At 38.4% G+C, this 9,761-nt stretch overlaps 1 protein-coding gene across 2 annotated transcripts; it reads left to right on the top strand.

Annotated features, from left to right (window-relative positions):
* The first annotated feature begins 695 nt into the window (after positions 1–695).
* On the top strand, positions 696–9,199 carry LOC120763766 (uncharacterized). Of its 2 annotated transcripts, none has more exons than XM_040087332.2 (6): positions 696–816; positions 1,984–2,144; positions 2,854–4,752; positions 5,737–5,862; positions 7,679–7,804; positions 8,926–9,199. In XM_040087332.2, the coding sequence occupies exons 2-6, from the start codon at positions 1,997–1,999 to the stop codon at positions 8,961–8,963; spliced, it is 2,337 nt and encodes a 778-aa protein (XP_039943266.1). In that variant the 5' UTR covers positions 696–816; positions 1,984–1,996; the 3' UTR covers positions 8,964–9,199. The 2 variants fall into 2 exon arrangements, with proteins under 2 accessions (XP_039943266.1, XP_039943257.1); XM_040087323.2 differs by lacking the exon at positions 696–816 and adding an exon at positions 836–1,145.
* Positions 9,200–9,761: the final 562 nt, after the last annotated feature.

The raw sequence follows: 9,761 nt of genomic DNA, 5'->3' as shown, positions 1-9,761 counted from the left end.
GAATACAAAGTCTCTAAGCATCCACACCCCCTTGTTTTTCCCTAATCACTCACCAGCCTGCATAGCACATGCAGGTAGTACTTTTGAAGACACAGTACTCCCACCTCCTTCCACCTGCCCCAGTACCAGTGGTCTCTCATTTGGAGATGTGCAATTCCAGAGCAGCAGCTCAGACTCTCACCTCCTCTAAAGATGCAAGGTAGAGTCAGATTGCAGCTTCGCATTTCATAAATTCCCATGACACACGGTGGAGTACATTGTATGGGAAGAAGTGTTTCTGCTGTCCATATGGAAGTAACATTACATTTGTCAGCCCCCTCACCCCCTCAGCCATGTCAGGATGGAAGAGCATTGCTCCCTTTACTCAGTACTGGACAAGTGGTAAACCCTGAAAATAAATGTAAACTGGGCCTCGTGTCGTCTGAGGTGTTTTTCCCGAGAAAAGTGTATTTAACTGCAGCCTCAATCAGAAGGTTGGTAGTTTCCTCTTTTTTTTTTTTTTTTTTTTTTTTTTTTTTTTTTTTTAATTTTCTTCCCCCCCCACCCCCGGGGAAGGAGGGAAAAAAAAAAAAAAAAAAGTAATTTCCAACATTATAAAAGGGAAATACCAGAATTACTTAGAGATGTAGCTTAAACATCTGCAAGACAAGACTGCCAGCTTTCTGTACGCCAGCTGATGGCTTTTACAACTATTCCTATCCTTGTGTTTTGATTTTCCTCCCACACAATGATGGAAAAACGTTCCCTGCATCACTTTTAAATGAGCCTCAGGTGGGAGGAGGAGTGGACAAGTAGCAGCTGCCTGCCATAAAGAGGGTGAGTAGATGACTTGGTTATTTTTTTGCTGGGCTGTAAGCAGCAGCAGCATTGACATTAGTTTTTGGGGCTTTAAGGGGGTAGGACTAGCTTAGTTCTTGTAGGGGGTTTTGTTTAGTGGTTTGTTTTGTTTCTGTGGGATTTTTTTCCTTTCCCTGCACCATTCTCCTTCTCAAAGGTTAAAGTAATTCTTTAGCCTCAGGGAGTCTGCAGGATTTTTGGTGCTTTCGAGAGCTGCACAGGCCACCCTAGATGGAAACTGAAGAGAACTCCAGCGTTCCTAAGACATTCTGAAACTCTAGGCTGAACCATGTGCTAGTTTGTAACAGGTCTCAAAATAATTTTGTTTTTTTGTAACTTCGAAGGGCTTGAGTCTTCTAAAGAGTCAAGCTTCTGTGTTCTCCGATTTCTTACAGTCTTGCTTATAAGCTATGTGTGATGGTGTTGTACTGCTTGCAAGTACTAGTTAACTGAGGAGATATCTAAGTGTGGGAGGAAGTTCTGTCTTGTGAAATTTACATGGCTCTGAATGCGACCTTACACATAAGGATTTTGGTGGGGTTGTTTCTTTACTACCTATTATTTAGTTTAACTGTGTGAAGCAGGGTGTCATTGAAATGCTTGTTATACTATGTTAGTTAGCTGCCGTTGTTCTTAAGTATGGTATAAAGTACAAATCCTGAATAAATGGAGTTCTTATTGTAACATGTAACAACACAGGCACTAGAATTAAGAAGTGTTTTCCTTGTGAAGCATAAAATGTTTGAATGTGTGAAGCTTTTTTTTCTTCTTCTTCTTTTTATGTGTGTGGCCTCCTGCTCAAGGCTAATTCACCGAAAGCTTTTTTGTTTAATTGGCTGGGATACTATTTATAGAGATGTATGTATCTAAGACTACTGAAGTTCTGTAGCTTTAGAGCATGTTACAAGGTTGCCTTGAAGGACTAATATTGAGAGCTGTGTACAAAAAGCTTGCTTAGCAAAGCTCAGCTGAAATATTTGACCTTGATAGCAATGTTAGTTGTCTGCCTTCTGTTTGGAAGACAGCAGCTTTCTTTTGTTTTCTTCGGGCAGGGAGAGGAACATCTGCTAAATTCTGACAGAGCATGAAAATAATTAAGTCATGCAGTTTTAAAAGTGGTTGATAATGATCACTTCTCTCTTTCAGTGCTTAAAGAAAAATGAATACTGCCTCAACTTCAGAAAGTGGATCACATTCCACAAACCACTCAAGACCCTTTTTTTATGCGCAGCCATCATCTCAGCAGCCTTATCCAAGTCCGTGGTACCTCAGTCATGTGTACAGTCCATACTGTGTACCTGCTCCAGGTAAGGTAACCAGCAGTTCTCTGTGGAATCTTTGTTTAGTTAGTTACATACTTCTTTCCTCCACTCTTGCAGTATCTGTGTTAATGAGCTTCTTGGGAATTTAACTAATACTTAATAAATCAGGTTTTTGACAGCCACATCACTACATTAATTCTGCCTTAAATATGTAGCTTGTGTGGTGGAAAACATCTGCCTTTGGAGAATGGAAGCTATGCAAAATATTAAGTAATGGTCATCCTGCAGACACAGAGCTCTAGAATATACTTAGCAATTAATATGTATAGATGAATTCCATGTGTACATGTCTTATAGGTATGGATAAAGGTAACCTTAAGAAAAATATTGTTAAATACACCTTATAAGTGCTATACCTATGTGAACTTCTACCTGGAGCTTATTCCAAGGCAATGCTATAGCAATAGTCTGTAAAATAGCCAAAACAAGTACAGAAAACAACTCAGTGAATGTTCCAAGGGATGAAATCAGGCTCTGGTTAAAGTGTAGATGTTGAGATAAGCTATTCCCTAACAAAGAACTCTCTCTGGGTTTTTGCACTGGATTTGCTTCTAAGCTTTGAAAGGTGGCCTGTTTTATTTACTGCTGTGTCTGATCTTGTAGCTGTCCCTGTCTATGCAAGTAAATATGAATCAGGATGACTTATTTCAGAAAGATTATATATTTGTCTTTTCTTTCTGTCACCAATGTCTAGGCTTCCGAAGCGGAAATCCGTATTTTCCATTTTATTCTGTTGCGCTCCATGAGTACCCTGGATTTTTTGTTCCACAGCATCCATTGCATGCAAGAATTAACAGAAGGCCTTATTTTAATGCTGTCCCACCTTCCCCTATGTTTTATCATGCAACAAGATTCAGACATTATAATAGCCCTGGGAAGAAAATGGAGACAAAAGAAACACAGACTGATCCTAGACAGCCTGAAAGCAAGCAAAAAAAGCATCAAGATATCCGTACAGAAACGAAAGGTTGTGATGCAGGAAATACAGCCTGTGTTTCTCCTGGTATAGGTACAGAGATTGAAAGTACTTCAGAGAAACAAGATTCATTTGGCTCTCCTATTGTGGTAGACAGAGAGTTTCATAATAAGAACCCTGCCAACTCTACATCATATAGAAATCTTCCTACTGGAAGCTATGCCTTTGAGAAGGAAGAAGTGAGGATAGAATATGGAAATGGCTCTCCAGCTATTCAGCTGTGGAAGTCCTTTAAAGAAACAATCCCGTTGTATGATGTGGCAAGTGGTAAACCTGTTCCAGAGAATGTAGTGCCGCATGACTTGTTTTCTGTTAGCTCATGTGAAGGCATGATATATGGCCCTCGTGAAGGGGAGAATATGCTGCCAGGAGCTTCCTTAGATGAGAGAAAAGCTGTTGTCACCTCCAAACAGAGTGCTGAAACTGTGCAAGAGAAAGATGTCCAAAACAATGAAGTGAAGTTGGATGCAGAAAAGCTGGCAAAATCCCCCCCAGGTGAAACCATGGCAGTACAAATCACAGAGCTGGCAAGATCTGTTGGTGTAGATCAGCCAGTGGTGATAGCTAAGAAATCTAGTACTAAAAAGTCTGCGGGATCAAAAACTTATCAAGAAGAGCCCAGCTTTATTCAACAAGCAGAACTACTGCCATCTAATATGGAGGTAATGAGTGACTTTCAGCAGAAAAAGCTGAATTTAAGCCACAGTGCAACCAATGAAAGTCAGACAGAAAAAAGTATTTGGTGTGACAAATCGATTGAGAAGTTTGCTCCCTCTAGCACCTGGCTGGTTTGTTTGGACAGTATGGACACAAACTACAATGTTTGTTTGCCACAAAGGAAGCATCAAAGTGTAATCAGTCTGTCTTCTGATGACATGTCCTCTAGAGAGGAAGGCTCATCAATTGATAATGCCCCAGTGTCTTGTTTTGTGCCTGACTATGTGCTTCAGAAAAGCATGTATACTTTTCAGAAAAGTACAGAGAAATCAGAGAAAGAGCAAATTAAAAGTGGTGGGTCCCTCAATGTAGATGAAGTGGTAGGAAAGGAACAAGTGAACAGCTTGAATGACCAAGATGTCAACTCTTCAAACACAAAGATCAAAGAGGCTTCCAGTAAAGGCAGAAAGCTGGGAGCCCTTTCTAGGTCCTCTAGCAGGAAAGAAATTGATTCTCTCAATAAAAAAGCAACTAAGAGTTTGTCAGAAGTTGAGGACTCTGAAGAATATTCTGTGGAGGGAGAAGAGGATGATGAAGATGGAGAGGATGAGTATGAGGAGGAAGAGGATGACAACATGGATGAAATTGAGTATTTCTTTCAAGAAGCCCCCCAATATGGTATCTTGAGGCCAAGTAAAGGAAATATCTACCAAGTTGGCCAGAGAGTGCTTTGGAAACCACCTAAAAATGCTGTGCCAGCACAATTAATTAGCTGGCCTGCTCAAGAGAAAACAAAAACTAGGAGTGGGCTTGTTGAAAACATTGGTGTAGTTTACAAGCCAAAAAAGAGAGAACAAGATGAAGCTGTACACAGTGACTATGGGTATTATGGAAGAAAGAGGCCTATGACAAGAAGAGAAGAACTCGAACACCAGAGAATGCTACGGAAATTCTTGGGAGGTGAGCTAATTGCTGAGGACAAAGTGCTGATTAGTAGCATACACAAAGAACACCTAATTGCAGTTTCAAATTGTAGCTTAAACTAGTGGGAAGATTAGAGCATGTTGTAGCTTTGAATCTGGCCAAGAGCCAGAAGTCCTACAGAATACTTTTTCTGAAGCAGAGGAAGTTTACTGCAACTTTTTACGTATTGTGTAAAGACTCTGCATTTTTACAACCAGCAGAGAATAATGCAGAAACTCTCTTTTGTGTAGATTTGATATATTTAACTCTCTGACATTAGTGGTAATTTATTAATTTGTAAATCTTAACTTAATTTGGATTATGTATTTACTGTTGCTTAATATCTTAGAAGCTCTGCATTTAAGTTTATACAATCTGACTGTCCTATCACAGACTAATGTTTGGTGCATTAAACAGAATTAAGTTCATTATAATCTTGTGGACACACCCTGTGTGGCTTCTCTGCAGGAGAGGATTCAATTTTTATTTTTTTCTAATTTTAGCTGCTGCTCTTTTTTTAGCAAAAAAATGTTGGTATTTTCAGAAAATTTGTTGTGAAACTATTATATTTGACCTGGAAAAGGACATCTTATTTAATCAAAAGATACTCTTAGAAATTGGATTAATCTAAATTGAGAATAAGATGAGATATCAGTTTGCAACTGGTTATGTGGTCACTTAAGTAGGTGGTTGTTCTTTAGTACAGTCTTGTATTGTGAAAAACAACCAAAACAGGGTGACTTACTTCTAAAAATAGGCTTAGTGTTCTTAAACTTTATTTTCTTTGTTCAAAATCTGTAGACTTAAGGTGTCTTGTAATTTTTTGAAGTATGGTTTCCAGAGAACTGTTTCTATTTTAACAGACTCCTACAATCAGATCCAGCAGCTGGCTTTGCATTCTGGCTTGTGGATTGAACAGTACACCAGCATTAATTACCAAGACAAATACTGACCTTATTTGCTTTCTTAAATTTTAATTAGGAAGGCTGTTAAGGGAGAACATGGGGATACCACCTGAAGAGTACTGGATTAGAAGTGGTGCTAAACCCAGATTTACCAGCCAAATACGTGGTAGTTTCTCACCTCCAGCAAAGAGCAAAGAACAAGGTACAATTTTCCCTGTGTGTTCTTGTTCTTAGGGAACATTCAAAAGGATATGATACAAAATAGCAAGCATGAGATAGTTTACAAGATTTGAAAATAAGAAAAATAATCCTTGTTGCTTTGGTGAAATGCCTCTCAGTCAGTATATCTGGAATATATTTACAGCCTTCTCAAACCAAAAGAAGGTAATGAGGGTGCATCAGAGCTACTTCTGGGGTTTTTAAAAATGGTATTATAGAAATTCAAAGCATTAAATGGTTTGATGTGGCCAAAACAAGGCCTTTATTTGTGCCAAGCTGTTACTACCATAAAATGTAATATTAATTCTTTATCCAGATAATGCTACTCTTGATAGCATACACAGTGGTAGCTCCTAATTGTGATCAGTAAAACATACAGGGAGTTTCAAGTGGTAGCTTCATATGCCAATGCTCAGAAAAATCAGCATGGACCAACATTTGCCCTGACACTGCTGAAGAATGAGAGTTCAAATCACTGTGATCTAGTTAAGGAAAAGATGAAGAAATTGGTTATTTTAACAAAGTAAAAGCTTAGACAGTTTCTTAGCTCATGAAGCAGAATGTTTTGTTTTTTCTGTATAGTTCATGTTTTACTTGGAGATCAGATTGGTTCCATTTGATGCTTTTCAAGGGTGTTTGAGCGTAGGTGCTGTTGGAACAGCTACAGAATTTGCTGTAGTGTGGGTATTGCCACTCTCCTGGGTCATATATTTCAAGCAACTCATGATCAGTCTATCAAATTATGGGATGTGAGGCTATCTTCAGAACAGACTGATTTGCTTCTCTTAATTTCACTGATAATATACATCAGCTTTCCTATAGCAACAGCCGAGTAGACAGAGAGTATTCCTTAGGGTTCTTTTTCTGCATTTCTTTCCTGCTTGAACATATTGGGGTTTGGGATTATTTGACTCTTGCATTGGAGACTTCTGCAGACTTCAGTGCTGCAGGGTTTTGTTTTTTAATGCTAGCATGCTCTATAAAGGTTGAAAACAGTTTACCTTAGCAGCATTGTTCTTGGCTCCACTACAACAATGTATAAAAATATGGTAATAGTTCTAAAATAAGTTACATTTAATTTTCAGCATGTCTCTTCTACATCTTTGAGTTCATAGTTCCACAGCAAACTGAGGATATTTGGTCTATTCCTTATTTACTCTTCCTCTTTTTCCAGCCCAGGTAGTTTGAAGAAGCCACCACATTCAGAGTTAGGAAGTGGGAAGCTGATGGTTTCTGAAAGCTGTTTGTGCCAATGGATGCCTTAGAAGGGCTGTTAAAATTACATCCTCTTTAAAAATGTTGCCTATAGTAGTACTTGCTTTTTCAAATTAAAATGCCCTGCAACTAAGAAGGTTTGTCTAAACAAGATATATTACTGCTTCAGCAGTAATAACATACACTAAATTTGACTTCTTGAGCAGTGTACTTTGTAGTGCATAACTTCACAGGTCTGAAGTTTATTAAAGACAGTGGGTGAATTGGGTCACTTGGACAGCACCAACTAGTCTTGAACACTTGAACAGTGAACTACAGCAGAATTATCCGATGCCCTGAGTTCCTTTTTTACCACATTAACGCCCATCCAAATTATGGCCCAAATTACAATGCAGAATTATGGTTAGTGATTGAATATTGTAGAGACATAAGACATGTTGTGTCCATTTTATCTGCTACTAAAATGGGTACAAAAAAGAGAGGGAGGAAGAGGAACACCACAGACCAGCTGGTGAGAGTCAAGGTGAAACTTGCCTTGAGACTATGCGCTGGAGAAATAACACCATTTGTACCTTGTTATTTAGTGTGCTCAACTTTGGTTAAACCAAAGAAGAAAAGAATGGGCAAGCCACCTTCAAAACGCAGAGACAGAAGACATGAGGTGGAAGAAGTAGAACTGTGGGAGCTGCCTAAGCACAGTGTAAACAAAGGTTGGTACACAGTGGCAAGCTACAAAAAATTACTTACAAGCATTTTTTCTGTATTGGGTACTAATCTTTCTTGGTTTGAACTGCAGAGATGTTGGATAATTTGTGAAATAATAGCAAATGCTATGTATGCAGACAAGGTGTGAGGGGGAAACAAGCTAAACTTTGAGCACTTCATCACCTTGCTATGAATACCAGCGTAGCTTTGACTAGGTTAGGTTCCTTATTTGCTTAAAGTAAGGATGGGGGAGGAAACCCACACCAAAGCCTGCTGTTTCAGTCTACTTGCCCTTCAGACTGCTGTACTGTCTTTTTAAAGTGTTGTGTCCTGTGTCCCTTTGTATTACATGCTTTTATTTAAGATGTTCATCTGTCTCAGCCCAAGTGATTTGTAACTTGATACAACACAAATGCATACAGATAATTCTTAAGATATCCAACTTCAAGGAGTAGGAACTTCTGGATATTTTGGCAGAAGACAGGGAAAAACAGTGGAGGGGGAAAATCAGAATGAAGTTAGGAAAAAAACAAGTTAGTGTAGTAAAATGAACTCAACTATTCCATCAGGAATTACATGAGTCAAAGATAGCCAGCCTCTCTCTTGTATATTAGACAAAGGATTAGACCTTCATCTTGGAAAGGTTGGAAACAAACAAGCTAAAGTGTCTTACTAGTGAAAATCGGTGTCAGTCCTGAAGCCAGACTGTTTGAACATTGTTCTTAAACCTTTAATTGCTGATCAGCTTTTAGTAAAAGAATCCAGAAACCTTGCATAATCTCAAAATACTTCTTGTATTTTTTCCCAGAAATAGTTGCTGTTTCTTTCTTGAATACATTCAACAATGTAGTTATAAGTGCACACTGAGAATGTGATATGAGCTTCATATGGAACTCTTATCTGTTACGCTGGGATACTCTGAAGTCCAATACCACTCATGCACATTTAAATACTTGGTGGGAAGTTGAGTAGATACTTCTACTATCAACCATCAATGCCTGCATTAGGAAAAGGCAATCACTGATATCTAGTCTTTCTTTAGAAGCAAATTGACATAGTTTGGAAGTGGAATATATGCATACTTTAACTTTTTTTGTTTTGTTTGTTTTTTCTTTTTTACCTTTAGGGCATGGAACAAGGAAGTCCCTCTCTAAGAAAAGATAATTGCAAATATTGGGGCAGAAGAGGGGGGGAATACCAAAGATTTGTTTTGTATAATTCCAAGATTTGATTATTATTCTCATGTATATTTTGTAAGTTGCTGTTCATTCTAAAAGGGCAAGAAGTGACACTGTAAAGACTAAGGACACAATTAAAATGGAATTAAGTATTTAGCACCAAAGTCACCTTTTTATAACTAGCCCATCCACTATTTAAAAAATAAATTTCATAGAATTGCACTTTTGAGATTTCTTGTGTTCCATCTTTACCCAGTAGCAAAAACCCCCGAGATGGCCATGTATGTGCACAACTGCTATTACAGCATGACAGTTATTGCTGCCCTGTTTCTAAACTCTGCAGGATTGTGAGGCCTGTCCATGTCATTTCATAGTCATATGACGTGCACATAAGTACAAGATTCTTTTCTATCAGCTGGATTTGTTTTTGTCAAAATGTAAAGGAATATAGTTAGTTACTACTGTATGAAGTCAAGTGCTGTTTTAAAGTTTCAAGGCAGTTCCTTAGACCTTACTCTCACGTTTGAGGACTAAAACTAAAGCACTGAGTTGACGTGATGCTTCCCTTCCCTCCACTTTTTCTCTGGAGATGTCAGAGTCCTTTATGAAGACCCTGAGCTGGAGAGATGGATCTGAAAGGTAAAACAGAAGTTTTTTGTGGTGTGCCACTTTCTGACTTCTTACTGATGACTTCTATGACTTCCAGTTGATACTGTCCCTGTAAGTCTCTTCATAGAACTAAGATGATAAAACCAAGTCTATGTTGAGCTGTTTTATGAATAAT

This window comes from Hirundo rustica, chromosome 1, assembly GCF_015227805.2.
Source record: "Hirundo rustica isolate bHirRus1 chromosome 1, bHirRus1.pri.v3, whole genome shotgun sequence".
NCBI classification, from domain to species: Eukaryota; Metazoa; Chordata; class Aves; order Passeriformes; family Hirundinidae; genus Hirundo; species Hirundo rustica.
Note: the sequence above shows the minus strand (reverse complement) of the source record. Positions and strands in the feature narration are given on the sequence as shown.

Bases quoted from the DNA above. Each gene is read 5' to 3' on its own strand.
- LOC120763766 (XM_040087332.2), top strand. From the start codon at position 1,997: ATGAATACTGCCTCAACTTCAGAAAGTGGATCACATTCCACAAACCAC. The intron at 2,145-2,853 runs GTAAGGTAACCA...ACCAATGTCTAG, and splicing joins ATACTGTGTACCTGCTCCAG to GCTTCCGAAGCGGAAATCCG. The intron at 7,805-8,925 runs GTTGGTACACAG...TTTTACCTTTAG, and splicing joins TAAGCACAGTGTAAACAAAG to GGCATGGAACAAGGAAGTCC.